Source organism: Gallus gallus, chromosome 6, assembly GCF_016699485.2.
Source record: "Gallus gallus isolate bGalGal1 chromosome 6, bGalGal1.mat.broiler.GRCg7b, whole genome shotgun sequence".
Classification (NCBI taxonomy): Eukaryota; Metazoa; Chordata; class Aves; order Galliformes; family Phasianidae; genus Gallus; species Gallus gallus.
In genome coordinates this window covers 12,115,472-12,135,271 of record NC_052537.1, presented here as the reverse complement: position 1 = coordinate 12,135,271, position 19,800 = coordinate 12,115,472, and the positions used below count along the sequence as shown (strand labels likewise).

The 19,800-nt window shown below is 43.2% G+C and overlaps 1 protein-coding gene across 12 annotated transcripts in view; it reads right to left on the bottom strand.

Moving 5' to 3' along the window:
• MICU1 (mitochondrial calcium uptake 1) overlaps positions 1-19,800 on the bottom strand; it is a 90,408-nt gene that overhangs the window by 18,128 nt on the left and 52,480 nt on the right. For 5 of the 12 annotated variants that reach the window (XM_004942032.4, XM_040702689.2, XM_015288237.4 and 2 more), the window contains 4 exons: positions 18,476-18,541; positions 17,144-17,258; positions 8,142-8,224; positions 3,638-3,835 (listed from right to left, as the gene is read on the bottom strand). In XM_004942032.4, the coding sequence (XP_004942089.2) occupies positions 3,638-3,835; positions 8,142-8,224; positions 17,144-17,258; positions 18,476-18,541 (462 nt within the window). Of the gene's footprint in view, positions 1-3,637; positions 3,836-8,141; positions 8,225-17,143; positions 17,259-18,201; positions 18,208-18,475; positions 18,542-19,800 lie in introns of all 12 variants that reach the window. The other 7 variants (XM_025151709.3, XM_025151711.3, XM_040702691.2 and 4 more) reach the window with 2 other exon arrangements.

Genomic DNA, 19,800 nt, shown 5'->3' with positions numbered 1-19,800 from the left:
CACTGCTGCTCTCTGCCCTGACTGCACCACTGTCACTTGTGCCCTTGGCAATGCTCCTGGTACCCAGATGTGAGGAGCAGAGAAGCTCCTCCATCCCATGTTCCCACTGAACAAGGAAAATGCAAAGTTCAGAAATGTAATGAGCTCCTGAGCAGCAAAGTCTATTGGCTGGTTGCACGTAACCAAGCCCAACAGTCTGGAAATCCAAATAAAAGTCTGTGGAATTGATGTACGTGGTTTTATTACAATGTGAGTACATAGCTCTTTCACTGCCTTCTAGAGTTCACTCTGTTTCTGCTCGGCCTTGGAGCTCAATTTACCAAGAGAAAATAAGTTAACTGCACTTTAAATCAGTTCAGCAGAGAAAAGGGAGTGAGAAGGGTAAAGTAGCCACTCAGACCATCTCACACCACCCACAACAGCATGAACAAAGTCAGGATTTTCAAGGTGAACACACTGACACATGGCACCTCAGCTGTATTTTCAGAATCCCGCTTTTCACCTCTGTCCCAGAGCTGGTTTGACACCACCAGGCATGTACCTCATCGCTGGCAATAAGAGAGCTGGGGAAATACAACCAAGCTAAGTATGGGGATTAAATCACTGCTCTTAGCAGGATTAGGGTGGCATTTCAGAGAACAAAGAGGTGATATAAATGTGGAGAACAAAGAGCTAACACACCTTTCCTACATCCACTTACAGAATCACGGAAAAACATAGCCTGGAAGAGACATGTGGGCTGGCTGGGACTCTCAGTCCTAGAGGACCAATGACATAGGAAGATCTAAAGACAGACACTACCAAGCAGAAATAGTGGAAATGATGATGTCAAGAACTATCCATCTCCCTAACTCACAGAACTCACTCAAAACAGCACTATTTGAGACAAATACTGTATACAGGAGATACTGGCTGCAGAGCCTGCACTGCCTTTTTACTCCAAACTTATCACCCTTTGTCACACTGATAGGAGAAAAGGGAGTTTTTCCAAAGATGCTAATACAACACAACATGAAAGTGGCAAAAAAAAAGCCAAGTGCTTGTTCAGGATCTTGTAGCATTGCTGGGTTGGTCGGCAGCATTCAGCCTTAGCTAAGCCATATCAACCTGCAACACAAAGAATTCCAGGTCCACTCCCACCTACAGGCACCAGTTCCAACAGGCAGAGGTGGCACTGATACCTCTCTTGGAGGAAGCAGCAGCACTTGGCATGCACTTTCTGCTCTGGAAGACAACAGGGAAAAGCAGTGAGATATCAGGGAAACCATCGAAGCAGTCAAACCACAAGAAGTTATAACAAGTCATTAAAAACTTCTCTTCACCCTCTGGCTGTGGTTACATTTCTCATCTTTTCCTTCCACAGCTGAGCTGATTGCCAAGTTCCCATAAAGTGATGGAAAATGTACTTTCATCAAAACAATAAGCAAAAGGGAAGAAAGTCACCACGGTTATTCAAACATGCTATCAGTATTTCACTCAAACAGAACAGGAAACGTCTGGGGCTTTGTCTGACCTAATCATTCTCAGAAAGTTTCTGCGTGAATATTTTGGTAAGCAGAAAAAACAACTAAACAAGAAGAAAGTGGGTTCAGGTGGTCAGAAACTATTCTACCCCCACAGCCAGAAGAAGAAACTGATCCTCTAGTGTACTAACTGCAGATATGCCTGGATCTGTCTCACCACATTTTTTAAGTGGCTGTGTTCATTAGAGCACTCCTTGGAAAAGGAATGATGTGAACCCACGAGGCATTATGTGAAAAGCCACTTCACCATGAACAAAACCATCAAATGTGAAGCAAGGAGAGAAGGTCTGAGATAACGTCAAAGGAGATAAAAGCATTGGAGGCGAGAGGCCACGTTACATAATGCTGAGGACAGAAATAGGTCTGCATTGCCTAAATCAGTGAGAAATACAAACAGAAAAATCAGGCACTTTAGTATCAAGAATTCAGGAAAAACCCACAGGTTTGGTAGAACAAAACCATCAGCATTGCATGGGTCAATTTTTCAGTTGAAATCATAAAAAATACTAAGCACAGTATGGACTATGTTCAAGGGTGCATACTCATTAACTTACCAAGACACCAGTACCTTGTACTGTCCTCAGTTAACTTGTTAGAAAGGCCACTAACATTCATAAGAAAGATGCAGAACTGACTGATAACGCTAAGAACTAAATCAGTACTTAACTGTTGCAGGAGGAAAAGAAAAGTATGAAGCAGCTAAAAAAAATCCTGTTGCTTCTTACTGAACAACGGGAGAACCCGCAGACCAACCTCCAACAAAACTCCAGCACTGGGTTAGAAAAAATAGTTCAGTGCCTGATCACTGCCTGACACCAGAGAGAAAGTGGCAGTGGGAAAACAGAGCAGAATGGCAAGTGAGGACAGAGCGATCTCTAGTTCTCTTCCCTTCAGGTTTCATCTTAGGTTTCTTAACCTTAAAAATTATTTCATTGATTTTCAATTTGTAGAGGAGCTGAAGAATCAACACATCCCAGTCCACTGAGAACATTTTTCCTCCACCAGCCTACTCCCCCTATGAATACACAGCCATACTGCCAGCTTTAATGAACAGTTAAATGAAGCCAACTAGCTGGACAATTGCCCTCATTAAAACATTAGCCCTCGAGTCAGTTCCTCAGATTTGTAAAACTCCAAATAAAAAAGGGTATAAATTCAGGTTCTGAAACTGATTTGACAGCAGCCTATTAAAAAGCTGTACATTAGCTGAATCACACAGCCTGAGCACGTGGACATTCGTGCATCAGACAGAAACACGAGCAATCTCTGAATACTACCTTAACATAGCATGGTTGTGAGAGGATCTTCCTGAGCACAAAATCCTCACTTGTGATTCAAAGAAGAGCCTGGCTTTGCTCAAGCCAACTCAAACCTTCAGGCTTTTTCCTGTGAAAGGCAATGCATTAAAATGAATCAGTTCCACTTGGGAACTGAATCAGACACCAAGAAATCTGCTGTTGCTGTTCCTGTACTCACATTATTCAAAAGAACCAAATGTTGAAGATTGATACTTGAAGTCAAGGTATGTGACTAGTAGGAGTCTGGGAGTTGCTGTTAACTCATGGTAGCGGAAAAATAAGGATGCATTCAATTCTGTTGAATGACAGAAGATTCAGAATAGACAGACATTTCTTATTCAATCCTGGGTTAACATACACTATAATGGAGGTCACATAGCAGAGACCGTGTATTTAGAAGTTTCAAAAAAGGCTTGAATGCTTATGCAGCAGAAATATTCAGAGTAGTGAAGCAAAGAGGGAATGAGCGCAGATGAAGAGCTTTGGGAAGACTATAACCCCCAGTCCTTCAGGGCACAGTTTTCTCAGGAGGACTGAGACAAACCTGCCTTGGTAAGGTAGCAACAGACTGCTCACCACCTCTGTTGTCTTTTTCTAGAGCATCTCATCATTGGGCAGCACCAAAGCAACAGCAAGGCAAGTACGACATGAAGATATGCATTCCTGCGATCCTGCATTCTGCTTCAACTCCACAAAAAACACTACCAAAAAGAGCTGGAGATGTTCCTTGGGAGCACAACACGCACTGAAATGTTCACCAGAAAGTCAAAGGTTATACCACTCTGCCCTCTCCCCATACACAAAAATAACTCAAACCTCCAGCTTCAGAATATCGTGCTGCAGTTTGCGTTGGAAGTCGAGGAAGTGGGAGATGGTCAGCTTCCCCTTCAGATCTGCCCCAAAGAAGTATGTTGTCAGTGCTGAGTTGAAGCCAGTCTTCAGGGTGTTCCCAGTTGTGGACCGGTCTCTGTGGCGCATGCCCATGCTGGTTTGGGAGCGAATGATGCTCTGAACCTGAAAAACAAGAGGGAGGATGTTAGAATAAAAACCACCATGGGGAATTGTAAATCCTGGTTATCCAGCACGAGGTTCACCTAGCTCACATCACATTGCCTTTCCCCCTGTGCACAAAACAAATTTGTAGGGCTTTTTCTGTTTTAAATTCAAAGGCTCTCTTGCTGCAATTTTAAGCTCTGCCATCATGAGGACAGGCTGAGCCACGGAGAGGGCCTGTTCAACACAGAGCAAAGGGTTCTTCAGACTGTATTGGCCCAAACTGACCCCCAGCACAACACCATACTCTGTATAATATCTGAGTTATCATCAGACAGATATCTGCCCCAACACAGCCAAATGTGAAATCATACACTGTAACAGCAATATCTTGCAAAACCTCTGCTCTGGGAACCACAGCAAACCATGCAGCATGGATGTCCAGGTCAAGATCTGCAGTCAAGAGGCTAAATAAATCTCTCAGAAAGCAAGACAACAAGGATATTGGAACAAACATGGAGACCAATATAGGAACACTGCAAACATCCTCCCTCTCCTGAGCTCTCTGGAAGGCCCCACACAGCTCGAGCAGGTGGCATGACACAATGCAAGGACACCCAGGACAAGTTCACCAGACCCCAAGACATGGCAAAGGATCAAACTGAAGGAAGTGACAGTTGCAAAAAAAAAAAAGAATCCTGAGAACTCATTAATCTGAGGATGGTTATTCTCCATGTGACAGCCAGCTTCTTCCACTGTACTGCCCAGCCCCAGTGGGAGCAGAGGGAGAAGCTGCAAGGGGCTTTCTGGAGCTCCAACAAAACCCATGGCTTTGCCCTCAGCCTCCTCCTGCTGACACACATCGGAAGGAATGAAAAATCAAAGGCAGCAGATGCACAGGGCTTTAGCTGTCAAAAGGACGCTGGAACCTTGTTATGGCAGTATATGGGATGTTACGTTTTTTATAACAATCCCAAAGGGGATGCTCTGGAGAATGTTGTGTATCCTTCCTAGGCTCACTGCCTCCCACTGCAAGGAACATCAGAAGTCACAGGGCAAAACACAGAAACAAGAGGGTTGTTTTTTTGAAGTATGCGCTGTGATGTGAGGGAAGAGCGTGCCCTCTGGTTTGTAATGCTGCTGTAAATAGCAGCTCCTCCTTTTGCTTTGTGCTCCACTTTAACTCTGAGCTCTGCACGCACATTCCAGGCAAATATTTATAAACTGTCTGGAGCAATGCAGTTTACGACCAGCTGGGAAACCTGCCCCCTTCTGCAAAGCAAACGCTCACCACGCTGCAGGCTGTGTGACAGAGCGTCTCTTGAGTGATTCATATGGCATCTCACGTTGCAACCAGACCCGTACCCCTCTTTCCCTCCCCATCCGTAGCAAGTACCAGACAGTCTGAACATCCATCTGTGGGCACCGGAGCCAAAACAATTGGCCCGGCCCCTATTTTGGGTAATTCTGATAGCCAGAAGCACAGGCGCCCGCTGTACACACTCAAGCCAGCGCTGTCCTCCCCCGCACCTCATCGATCGCACAGTTCTCCGCAGACACTTCACTGTCTTTTTTTTTTTAAAACACATTACAGCCCAAGTGTTTGATCCGTTTCATCTTTTGTACCAGGCAAGGGGAAAAAAATAATAAAAACAATCAATGAAAATAGTTAAAAGCAATGATTTGAAGAGAAACTCAAAGTAACGCTGCTTGCAAGTTAGTTACTTTTCATCCAACATTTTAATTAACAATAAAAGTGCAGCCCACCAATTTCTGGTTTATATGGCAAAGGATGAAAAGGTAAAGCAGACAGTGAAGCAGGCAGCAAGCTATTTAGTGCTTGCACTGAGATATGCATCAACATGAAAAAACTGCAGCTGTTCCTTGAGGCACAAGAAATTAATACCTTCCAGTTAGACATGACAGCCTCTAACTCACATCAGCTGCATTACTGAGTGACTGGTTTCCCTGAAGAATACTCCAGGTTTTCAGATGCTAATGACGAGACAGACCTGCTGTCGGTTCTCTCCAAATGGAGCACGAAATCCACACCCACGGACAACAGGGATGGCAGGATGCTGAGCCAAACCTTTTCCTTCCCTTTTCCCCAAAACTGCACTTTTTTTTTTAACCTCTACCTCCAGCAGTACACTCCCCAGGAAGGGGCACTTGTAGCTGCCTCCGCCAGGCCCAGCTTATGGCACAGACCTTCAAACCCCGCCATCCTCTGTGCTCTTACCAAGGCCTTTCCATACGGAGTGAAAAAAAGGCATTTATTTTATAAATGATTACGTATGTGTTTGTACACACAAAAAAAGGACGTGCCTCCCACCAAAGCTCTGTGTTTACCTTAATTGCGTTTGCCAAGTGCGGCAAATCAGTTACGGCGCTATCTGCCCAGAGCAGATGGCAGCAATTTGATTTCACTGAGCACTCGAGTCGAAAAGCTCGTGTTCTCAGACACTTCTCCTTGTTTTGATATTGCCACGTTCTTCTCACTTTCCAAAACAGTTCCTGCATCCTTTGACTCAAAGGCTCTGGAAGATCAGCCTTCACCGATACATTCTGATGCTAAACAGTAATTTTATTCCTTTATATAGATGCAGTGACGCACGTAACAAGCTTAACAAAAATATGTTCTCCTTCCCAGGGATTTTTGTACGGCTTAACACACAGATAGCTTCCTGATGATTGGAGATAATTTAATTCTACCAGATGATTGGAGATTATTTAAATCTATTTTGTACTTTCATTTTCCGAGCACTTCCAAAATAGGCATCCAGAGGAAACGTTCCTTCTTTCTTTACCCACGTAATAGAAAAGCCAAGTGTGATACCTGGGCAATGCTTTGGCTTCACTGCAACTTTAGCAGGCAGTTCACTATTTTCCTCTCTCCTTAAACTCATTTATCTACGCATTGATCTCACTTTAGAACATTAGTAACTACTGTAAAGTACCTTTTTGAATTATTAAGTTATTGGATGCTCGTGGTATAGTGCTACTATATTCATTTACTTGTCAAACATACAAAGAAGAATGGTATTCTTGACTATGAAGAATTCTTCATTTCCTATTTTTCAAACTAAATCGGTTTTTAGGAAGGCAGTGCTACACAGCACAGTAACAGGGACATTGCTATGAAGTCAAATTTGCACTCAAAGGCAATTCCTGAATTGATGTCACAAGCTACTCCTTCAAGATGTGTCACATTGGAAACAAAGCACACTCTGCTGTCATTGCAGCCCAAACCTTGCACCTAAAACCACAGTCAGATAGATTGCACAGTTCTGGAGCAAACTGATAACACCAAACCCACAGGAAACAATTTAAGAAGGATGGCAGCAGAAGATTGGAAGCAGTGGGGTACATTTAACAGGTCTGCTTTGCCACTTGCTCTCTCCATCTACAACTAATGCCACAACCATGACCTCTTACAGACTCCTCTGAAGTTAACCACTCATTCAACCAACCTCTGAGTAAGAACTTGTAAGTAGTTAAGTAAAGGCAGGTTGTTTTTTCTGACCATAGAGTCTCCTCCTTTGCCCAGACACAACATCTTCCAGTTGCCCATTGAATGCTCAGCCCGAAGAAAAGTGGAGTATCAGACAGTATCAGAGGCCCCACAGATATCCCCATAGTACATGAGGAGATAACAGAGGTAGTAGTGATTTGATATTGCAAGTCTTGGTGAGGGAAAAGCTGAGTCCCATTACAGCTGGAGAGGTCAGATTGTTTCCCCACTGACAGCCCAGGTCTTCACTTCAATCTGTTCTCACTGCTGCAGTATCACAAGTCACACCACACATGAAGGCATCATTTGTATCAGACACACAGGCTAAGCTCTTTAAAGAGCCATCCTGCAAACTCTGCTAATGAAACGTTGCACGAAGCAAAGGAAAACTAATGGAAACATCCTCTCAATAAATATTTTTACAATTACATTGAAATAAACGGGTAAATTCTTCTTTGAAGCAGATTAGTTATGGTTATTATCTGAAGACAGAAATCATAAATACAGTAAAAGCCACAGAAGCAAGTAACATCAAAATCCTCCAGTACCAGCAGCAGACACTTTACTTGTGACACTTTGCAAAGATACCGTTGGGACAAAGTCTCTGGAAACAAGTTTATACTTCAAGTTGTTCAGGCTGAATGAAAAATTATATCTTTTTAAATAAAGCAGAAACCAAGTCACAAAAGCAGAGCACAGAAGGAAAAGCTGTAAGCTAGCAGTAACCACAAATATGAATCACAACAACATCATGGAGAAGTGCTACTGGTACAACCAAGATGTTGCAGCATTAAGTCAACCTGCCATTCAACTCACCTGCTCAAACTCTTCCATGTCCACTTCACCATCTCCATTCAAGTCAAACATCTTGAAGGCGATTTCAAAATTCCTTTGGGGAGCTGCATTGAAGAAACATGATAAAAAAAGACCAGTTAAAGAAAATATGCAAGATCAAAACAAGGCAGGAGTTACAAGCTCAGAATGATGCCATTCAAAAGTAGCTTTCAACAATGCCTTTTTAAAGGAGGAAACACAGCTCTCAGGAACCTCTACAAGTGTCACGGTGCTGCTTTTAGCAAAGGTCTAGACACAGAAGTAGGGGGGAAGGAAATGTTTCTTGAAAAAAAAAAAAGTGTTCCGTTTAGAGATGGAAAAGGCAAGAAAGCAAAACGTCATCTCATACTTGTAATGAGCAATCACAAGCAAGTGACACCATAGCAGGAACTGAAGCCTGTTGGACATGGTGTAATACACACTTGGCCAGCTGATGTCCCTCTGTGCTCTGTGAAGCAGCTGCTGGGTACAGAGCTGCCCAGGGCTGTGGGTAATTCTCTTTCAGACTCAAGCTCCTGTCACTGTGCAAATTTAAACAAATCGTTACGAATCCTGTCTCAGTCCAGCTATAACACGGAGACAAGACACGAGCTGGAGATCACTAGCTGGAACCCAAATTAGACTGTGGCACCTTATTTTTCATTGCACTTTGTCTATGTTGTTAGGCTTTATCTAGTCAGAATTGTGTCAATGCATCAAGCTGACAAGTTAGCTTCACAGCAACCTATCACAGTAAAATTGCACTGTTACTGTGCATCCCAAGGAATTCCAGTACATTTCCATTCCAGGCTCTGTAACCCATCAACATTTAAGTTACAACAGTGCCATAATTTTCTTCCCTCAAATGAAGCTAATGTAAGAGAGTACATCTTGTTCAACTACATTCAAATATATGCCACCTACACGGATTTTGGTGTTCACTAGGATTTCCAGGGAATCCACTAGGCTCTAACTATTGCTCAGGTTACCTTAAATGACGAAGGTTCTGAAGAAGGTTCTTCCCCCTAGAGCTGGCTAGAGTGAGGCTCAGTCCCCTTCAGCCTCATCCATTTTCATCAACTTTAATATCTCTTGCAGTACTCAAAAAATAAGAGTTTTGGCAGCCATCACTGTGCTAGCATCTCTCAGGAATGGGGGCACAAAGAAGAATCGTTCAGAGAAATTAACACAGAATTAACTGAACTGGATTTATGCATTAGTTACAGCTTAAATTTAAGGCCAGGAGACTTTTACATTATATTTTCCCCTTGCTATAATAAACTGGAGCACTTAATGGCCAAAAGATTCAGCAAACATGTTAATGAGATTGGTTTTCCAATCACTTTGAGGCTTACCAAGATGTACAACACCATTAAACCCCACAACTGGAATGGCCTATTGCTTGCCACATGAAATACACACTGCATACAGAGCTGCAGTTATCTCTGGGTTTCCAATTTCCCCACATTACACAAGCCATTACCTGGGCTTTAAATTGCAAACATCGAAATGCCCTACATGAGGGATGTCCCCTGTAACCATGTCAATATCCAGCAGCACACACTGCCTGATGTTTTCCCTTCCCTGTGCCATTCCACAGCAGAAGCAATGCCTCCATCCTGGCACATCCATCCTGCCCAGGTGGGGGCACACCATGGACACATCACCCCTAACACAAGCCAACCCCACAAGCCCTCCAATAATGCCATGTCATGATGAGTTTTATACTAATTCCTCATTTCCTCAAAGAGTGACAATATTAAGAACCTTCCAGCTGCTCTCCTGATAATGCATCCAATTTCATTCATTTTAATTGCAAGTTCCGCATGAAAACCTGTGGGCATTTCTTTTCATTAGCCCCAAAATCTAGTGCTGCACTGCAAGCCATTTGCTCTATGAGGAAATATGAAAACATACAAAACGAATCCAGTTACAAGATGCTAGGAGAAGAGTAATTTACTTAAAGGTCTCTTCCTCCCATTTTCCCTGCCACAATACAATAATGTATATGCTGAGATGGCCAAAATTGTTTCTCTTCGTCAAAATGTTACAGGTGGTTTTTTCTCCTTTTCCTTGAAGGAGATATATCACATTCCACTTGTGGAAACATAGCGTGAACAGAGAAAGGAAGGCACTTTTATCCTACCTGCACAAAGGCCATTCATTTCCTTTCCCTTCTCTAAAGGCAGAGAACAAGACCCAGAGAACAACATTAAAGCAAGCAGTTCGGCATCAAAATCCTACAGGGTCATTATTTTCTAGAGACAGGACAGTGACTTTAAATTGGTAAATTCAATTACTTCATCCCTTTAATAAGCCAGACAGACTGTTTTGTCCTCCAGCCCATGTACCTGCCATCAGCTCTTTGCAAAAGCTCTCCCAGCCAACAAGTGTGAATCATGGGAATGAGAGGGCAGCAGGGGCTATGAGCTCAGCCAGCTCCTGCTCGGGAACACGTGTCCCTCAACGTGTATGCCTCTGGGCCCCAGGCAGCCCATATTTATGGGTTCCAGGTCAGATGGCTGCTGGCTCTCCACTTGGGCACAATGATGCCGACCAAGATTTACTGGGAAACAATCACTGTGACAGCAGCTAAACGTAGCCCTTTCACACCGTGCCCATCATTTGTGGTTACATCAGCTTCTGCCACTTCCACCTTGCTTCCTTTTGTGCTTGCAGAAACTTGCACATCATTAAACCCACTGGCAGCAGTTTGCCTGCCTAACACCTAAAACCCACTTCTGGCTTGTCCCCAGTACTACACTGCATTTCCAGCTCTTTGATTGTGCAAGCCATTTCCTCACAAGCCTCTTTGACATGATTAAGGATCAAGAGTTTTCCTTACAACTAATTTCCCTGGGGAAGCAAGTCAGAAACTGGTCAGGGCAACTGCATTTTTTTCCTCCAACTATTTCTAGGCTGTAACAGTTCAGTAAGAGTTCACACACAGGACTATCTGCTCACATCAACATTTTTAAATCCGAAATTGGTTCACAATTTAAAAATGACTTTGGATGATCTTACAGGTCTTTTCCAGCCTTGGTGATTCCATGAAACAGTGTTTGGAAACAAATATGGTAAGGAGACCAGAAGGCACACATGCAGTAGCATTGAGAAGACAGCCAGCCTTCAGCAACCAGCAACACTGCCACACTGAGAACATCCACCTGGCCCATCAGCTCAAAGCCTCAAGGGACCTCTAAGCAATTAGATGAGACACTTTTACACCAATTCCATCATTTTTTTTTTTTAACTACTTTGAATTAGTCAAGGGACCAATTTGCAGCACTCAATTGCTATTTATTGCCTTTACTAACACCAGAAGCAACGTATTCTGAAAGGCTCTGAATGCTCACTCTTGAGAAATGCCACATTTCACTACTTTTGCACTTGTTTCATCTTCTCTTCCCCTCTTTCAGGAGAAAACAGTGTTCTACACTTAAGGAGATGTCTCAATAGGTCTTTCTTTGCAACTGCTGTAGGACCTCCTGCAGCACATGACTAGAGATGCATCTATACAGCATCTGTCTTGGAGGTAACAAGTATTAGGAAGCCTACTTCAATCACCCTTGTGAGCTGACAAGACCAGCAAGGCAAATACAGCCAGGCAAGACCGCTTTCTTCCAAGCATTTGGAGTTTGCTTTGTTCAGTATAAATCAATGCATGTGCAGTGATGAGGGAATATTTACAGGGACTGGAGCACCCTCACCCCAACAACCACCTGCAGCAATCTCCACCACATTGGTTTTTTGGTGAAAGAATTAGCAAGGCTCCTTGAGCCATTGAGATGTAGCTCAAAAATTACTTGCCATGGTAGGGGGCGGTTTTGGCAATGTTAATAAAATACAACTTCTGGCTGCTCCTGCACTCTTATGGAACATCTTGTCTGCAGTGGAAACTACAGCAAGGAGCAGCTCAAGACTCCAACATCCCAGCAACCCCACAAGCAAGGCTAGTGTGGGAAGGGAGATCACGATTCCAGCTGGGGAACCCTTTGGAGAAAAACTAGTCATTAGAAGTTAAACACTCCGAGCTCTTCTCCATCTATCACTAAGTTAAGAAAACACATTTTCTTCAGCTTCAGGGGACACGCATCTTCGTAATCAACCCAAAAATAACACAGTCCTCCTAAAGCAGAGGGAAATCTACAGTGATGGCTGTTAAAGCCTCACAGCTATAACAATACACACAATGTTTTTCCAGGCCACATCAAAAACATCTTACCTTCTCCCTCCAAAGATTAATCAGGATTTTTCCACCCTCAGTTACATGAATCTCAGTATGGCCATTATTCTGACTCTGCATTTTAGCCAAGAAATCTCTCTCTCTCTCTCTGTGTGTGTTGGAGCTGGAACATTTTTATCTGAAGGAACAAATCGAGGTCAGAGAAAAGCTCACCCTGACAAGACTGCAGGCAGCAGTGGTATCTAGTTTGGTGTATGTGATCACAAAGGTAGCAGGGAAGAATTTGACAAAGCAGCTGAACATAATGATCTCCAAATACTGCAATGTTATTTGAGAATAGAGTAGAAGCCTTATGGGAAGCAATTGTCCAGAGAATACAGATGTTAGAGCCCTCATTACAATAAAGACAGAAATTGGAATATCATCATATTCCAGATATTTTCTTATTTGAATTGCTCCTCTAACCAACTGAACCGTTCTGTTAATTTTAATGTTAATCCACTAACAGTTATTCACATGGAACTACTGTAATTAAGTCTGCAGCATGAAGACTGAGCTACAGGAACTCACTACTGGAACTGTTCTACCTGTAAACAACAAAGTCTTTTCCTATCACAAGGCAGAATCAGAATTACCTCGGACTAAAATAACACAAGTATGTCAGTATGTCAGAATTAATCTTAGCATACAAACCCACCAAAACACAGATTTCAGCTTTAAGGCAGATGTGAAACCTCAGAAAAATAAATTATTCCATTTTCAAACTCCAGCCAAAATCTAAAATACAACACCGCTCTCATGAGTGGGAAATAGTCTTTCCTACATGGCAGAAGTCCATCCTACTTGCGTTACTAGCAAATGCTTGGGACAGGAGACAGAAGCAGAAAAGCTGATGATCTTCCAAGAGTCCTACCTATGTGCTGGGAAGTAGAAAATGGCACCTATAGCAGCCCAACAAGTTGCCAAAAACATTATTTCCCAACCAGAACAGCACTGCTTTGGCAGCATTGTCTGGCTTGCTCTCAGTATGAGATGCCTGCATCCAGGACAGTTGCATAGGTGCCACCTCTGGGACCCAGGAGGCTGGTGGAATTGAAGACATCCCCACGCCTGTGTGTATGCATGCTGGGAGACTAAAGGGCTCAAGAGCTTAGAGTAATGATAAAATTAACATGAAAAAAACATTCTTAGTAACTCAGAGCAACCTCATTTCCTTTTCATATAGGAACAAGCTGTATAGCAGTTGGTGTTGCTTTGCAGGATGAAAACACCATCAGTAAGATTACAGATCTCACTTTTGTGCTGAGCCCCACAAAAGGCTCATGATGCAGTCAGAAAATCATTCCCAGAGCTAGTTGCTTTGCCATTTATTTTCTAAACAGGAAAAAAAAAAAGGAAAGGGAAAAAAAACCAACAACAGAGATTCAATCTATTCCACACAAGAGGTTTCTCAGGGGCCATTCCTGCAACAGCACTGGGAGTTTGGGTCACAGCCAGGAAGAGGGAGCGGGCAAATGAGAAATGTCGCTGGCTGGCATGGCACTTGGGACAGAGGCCATGGGGCACAAGAGAAGGAGCTGCACGTCAGCTCTGAGAGCACTGGCAAGGGAGCAATTCCTTTGGCATGAGACTACATTATTTAAACCCCTTTCCTTGTGGAGTAAACCCAGACACAGTGACAGTCCAATTATGGAAACACCACCAACTTATTCTGTTAACGCCCAGCTCTTTCCAGTACCTGTTAATCAAGCAGGCATTAGCATGCCTGCACAACAGGCCACGTTCCTTCTAAAAAGCTCCTTCTCCCCTTCCTCCAGTTATCCTGTAAGTCCAAAAGCAAATACCTCATTGCTTAGGCAGGCAACATCTGCTTTCCCACGGTAATTGAAGGAAAGGGGTGCAATCCCACCCGTGTTCTGCTCACCCCTTACTCTGCTCATCATTCTACCTCCGTCCCAGAACACGAAGAGCAGCTGAAGCACCAGAAGCCATGTGCTCTCCCCCCGAGGCCATTCAAGCTCTAATTGCCTTTAATAGAAAGCTGGCTTTCTGAAGCCAGCTATTTTATTAGCTTTTTTAAAATACATTTTCACAGAAACGCAGCAACCGATGAGAACAGACAGTGCTAAAAGCGAGAAATCACTTGTAAATAGAATATGGTGACAGACTTCATTTCATGCACAATATGCAAACAGCTCTCTGCAAGCAACATGCAGATGAAGGCTTCAGCCCTCTCCTGCCCTCCCACCCCAACAGCTGATACTCAGCCTGCATTTCAGGGAATCAAAATGAGCTTCAGCTGCAGCTACAGAGATAAAGGAAATGGAATGAACAGGGACAGCTCTAGCAGAGCCCAACAGCACTTTCAGTAGAGGGCAAGGAGATGGGCACAGGGAGTGTGCAGGATGGGCACGAGCCACCCCAGCACTCACTGGGCACCACCTCCCCAAGGAGCACAGCAAGGTGCAGCCCTCTGGTCCTTTAAGTTTCCCGTTTCCAAAACTTAGCATCCTTCTAAGCTCAATGAACCAGACCAGATCATCAGTGATGTCTTCCCATGACTTCTGAGCACAGCAGAGGAGCACCTCTTCCTCCCACCACTGACTCAACCTTACTCTTCTCTTCTAAGCAGCTTCACTGCTTGATAAGCCACCTTCCTTTTTCAGTATTTCGCAACTTTTAACTACATGGTGTGATCTACATCTTCCTCTTGTCCAAATACATTCTTATTGTTAGAGTCATCTTGAACTCTCAGGTTCAAGAGACATTCTCTTCATTGTATTTTACTTAATTCCTAGAAGGAAAGCCAAGCACTACTGGCTTCCTGCAAGGTAACGATTACTACCAGGTGAGCAGAACAGGCAGGGTGACATAACAGGGGATTTCTATCTTTACAACAGAGCAAGATTTAGTTCTATTTTCAAAAAAACAAATGCTTTAAAAATGAAAGCACAAGTCTTCCTGGGGGGAAACTGCCATTTGACAGCAGCTCTAGAGATGGTCCTCTACCTTCAAGAGCCACTCAGCACAGTTCTTGAAGGACAAACCAACACAAAGAGGAGCCTAAAAATCCTAGAATGTTTTCTTCTTTCCTCCTAGCAGAAGTTTCTACCTTGCCTGCCCTTCACATCGTTCTTCAAAGCACAAACCACCCAATTCTGTCTTCTCTTGTTAGTCTGATCCCCTAGTAATCGTGGACACGTTTAACAGCCTGAGAATAAAAGAGGAAAACCATCCTGCCTGCACAATACTCTAATGCAAGGCTGGCTACCACTCTATTGAAGGGTGGTAAATTGTTTGATTCTCACAGCAAAGAAATTAAGCCAAAGCAAGAAGAATTTGTATTTCTTTCTGCTGTCTGTGGAAGCACACACAGTTTGTTTGGCACAGCACATACTTGCTTTGCAGCTTGTTCACAACAACTGGCGCAGCCATAAAAAGACAAGAGCAATGCTTGCTAAGCCACATTCAGTAATGCGATACGATAGGTTTGGGTCTGCCATCTGCAGAGACTCAAATTAAAAGTACTTGCTATAAAAGTGAAAATACCTCAGACAATTTTGGCACAGTCCGGACTAATAGAAAAAAGAATGGCAGAAATCTTGAGTCAGCTCTGAGACTCAAAGACACAAATTAAAAAACCAAAGGAAAATCCTTGGCTCGAAGCAGGGTTATGTATCCGTGTTTGTTTTTGCGACATGAAGGTCACATACACGCCTGCCCTGCCAGGGCAGGCTGACAACAAACAGGGCCTTGAAGCTTGTCCTGTCACAGAGCCCCCAGAGCAAGGCATTCAGCAGACCAAGGACTGCCTCATTCATTCGCCTATATTTCAAGCACTCAAGAACACAGGAAAAAAATGCAGCACCTGTTGCTTCTACAGAATGCCACTGACTTACCTGACTGACTCCAAGAACGGCACAAAGCAGGCAGCAGTTAGGATTTATCAAGTAAAATGCCAAGTGCCAGGATTTTGGTTTTAATAAGGTTGTCATAGTGAAGAAAGCCCTATAATTGTGTATTGACAACATATATAAACATTTTTGAAAGTCTGAAAATGAACTGTCTCCATTCATTTGGAAAGCAGCATTAATGTCTCCCAACAGGACTGAAAGATAACGAGGAATTTGTTGACTTCTTTTCCGGTGATCTGGAATCTCCTGAGGTGCACCATGAAGATGGCCCTGTGTTTGCTTTCCCCATGAGCAAAGGCTAGAAATGCCATCTGACATCACTGGATGCTTCAGCTTCACCCTTCTTTACCAACAAACTTAAGTCCCAGCTCTCAGAGAGCAGAAGGCTTTGCTGGGACAGATCAGCAGATCACAGAAATACCACAAACGTAAGTCAAGGACAGCAGTGAGAGAAGATAGAAGGTATCTAATGATGTTTGTTGAAATGTAAACTGCCTAACTTCTTATCAGATTGCATCCAGCACAAGTGTGAGCTTACCAAATACAGCTAGAGAAGAGTTTGTACAGTTCATCCAAACATAACAGTATCATATAGTTAGTACAACTCAAGAACATCTGTCCATTTACAGTTTTGAACAGTAGGTCAAAGGACCCGTTTCATAAACAGCCACATTCTTAATTAGGAAATACTACTTTGGAAGACATCGATCTGCTCATCCTTCTGAACTACTTGAAGCTAAATCAGAGAGATGAAGCAATGGCAATTGTAGACCCAGCTCACGTTTCAAGCAATCAACAATCCCTTTTAGGGAAATGTATGCAGAGTACAGGGGAAAACTTATTGCTGGTAAACCTCCAAAACTTAAACAAAAGCAGGAATTGCAAAGAAAAAAAACTGTACTTACTGGAAAGGACTGTTGTGAGGAAAATGTAGTCCGAAAAAGAAATGAGTCCACATTCCCCAAGTGCATAAAATATGCTGTCTTCATCAGCAAACTTCTCTCGCTCCTGAGACAACTTCTATTTGTTCATCCGACCCCAATCCCAAAAAGAGAAAATAAAGCAATCAGTTAAATACAGAACCAGAAGGCTTTCTCTGTGTCCTTACCACCAAGCCATTCACATACACACACCCCTACTGCCACCATTCATATTCAGCGGACCTTTTCCAGCCTTCAAATCTATCAGAGTTAGTCTGCAAAAGTCAGTGCTTCGCTATCTCAAATAAGGGATAAGGAATTGCATAACAGTTGGTTAAGACTAGCTGAAATACAGATAAACTAGGTCAATTTTGCTTAAGATTGCCCGAATCTTTGAGAGAAGGCAGTGCTGTGTAAATCAGATCTTTGAGAATACAGTATTTTCAAAGGAAATTATCAGATTTCATTAACAGCATTTTCATTTTAGCTGTACTCTGTAGTAGTAGCCAAGGAAGATCTATTTCACACAAATGTGGAGTATGATCAAAGTTACCATAAGTCCGTAGCTAACAGAAGCACACAGTTCAGGAGTGAGTTTAGCAAGCTCACTGAGAAGAACCAGGACTGAGACCATACTCTTTCTTGTTCCACTTTTTTCCCCATCACGTTGAAGTTTTAATAGAAAGTATTATGCATTTTAGCACCTGATCTCCTTAACTAAGCTAAAAAATCCAAGCCACTTTGATCTGCTGAAGCTTCAAAGACTGAAAAGGATCCATAAACCGTTAGGAGCTGCATACTGAATTCCACACTGGTGACCCATTTTAAGAACATGGCAGGAGGAGGCACGCACACACACGCACAGAGGAAAACAAAATTAATGTGAAGAACAACAGGCGTGGATGGGGTTATTTCATAGAAATCAGTTCATGCAAGCACAGAAGCGTGGTCACGGCAGGCTGAATTTAGGATCAGCTTTAGGAAAACCACCAACAAACACCACCACACGAGGGCCCAGCTCCACAGCTGTCCCCCACCGTTACCTCTGTCTAGCGGAGATCCCATCATATACAAGATAAAGGAAAGAAAACTGGTTAACCAACAATACAACAAGCAGACACAACATAACATCAAGTTGGACGGTTAGACTTGCAAAGAGCAAGAAGGTGTTGAAGCAACCAGGTGGTTGCTTGGTCGGGAGGGCTGCTACAAAGCCTGGGGCCACATCCCAGCAAGGGTTAGCACCTCGTCCCTGGGGTCAGAGCCATGGGCTGCAGCCGGCATCTTTCATCCAGCCCAGTTTTTGAGAGAACTCACCATCGCAGGTGGCTGGAGATTGGGGATGAGTTCTGCTAATAATTTAGATGAAAATTTAACCCGTATCTGGCTCAGAAATCACAAGAAAAGAGACAAAAATACACTTTTCAGGAAAAATGTTCAGCTCTATTGATCAAGCACAACTCTTTACAGCAGCTCTTCGTTTATTCTCAGGAGTGCAACAGGAATTTAACAAGAGGTGAGTCTCTCACAGCAGACAACACTAATGACATTCATTTCACACAAAGTAACTGATTTATGCTTACAGGATATCAGGTTGAAGCATCATTTACTAAAATGCTTTTACCTCCCCTTCCCATCAAGGTGGTTCCCACGCAAAGCAGCCTTCAAGCCAACACATTAAGGACAAAAACACCTGGCTTTCTTTAAAACTGAAGGAAGGATCAATGTAAACATCAGTTTTCCAGTATTGCTCCCTGGTGGTGCCATCAGCTGTGCCTCACCTGCTCACATGATTTATTGCCCTGAACATCTTCCACCAGCATTTACCACAGACTAGCTGCTAGCATCCACCTGCTTCATTTGCTCTAGGGACTCCATGAGGAAGGTCCAGAAGTTGGTCTATTAATTTCCAAGGGTTCCACTTCTGTGCTTAAAATTCACAGCTAGCAAACTACTCAAACGAGTCTCCATAAACTTAAAAACCTGATCCATAGAATAATAATGAAACAGATATTAAGTCTGCTGCTCTCTGAAATATAAAAGGTTCAGACAGATGGGAGGGAGAATTGTTTATTCATTCGCATCTTATTTTAAGTCAATAAAAAAGGATTTTCTTAAAATATTTACTTGTCAAGAACCTGAAGAAGAGGAACATATGCTGCCACAGCAGTGCCCAGCCTGCCTGCAGCTAATGGGAAAGGGCATTGCTCCTACTGACCTTCCACAGGTAAGTTAAGTGCAGCTAAAGCTGATGCAGCGACAGCTCACCTGGTCAGTAAGATTTCGGGCACCCAGCACTGGGAGTATCCAAGTTTGGAAAGCACGCAGCTCTACCATTTTTCCTGGCTTTATTGCTTTCCATAGAGCAGCGTAGAAGCCCTTCCTGCTATGGGAAAGGCTGAGAGCATTTTTTTTCCTCCTCTTTACTTCACAGATCATACTCATTACATTTATACTTCCTCATAGAGGAAAAAAAAAACAATCAGTCAACCCTTTGCTCAGTGACAAGTGGATTTAGGCTTAGCTGCCATTCTGTTATCAGCTCACATACCCGAGTGTTGCAGGTGCTCCCCTAACCAGAAACCCATCACAGAACAGCAAAGGTTGGGATGCCTCAGCTCATGTCAGTTTAACACTATTCA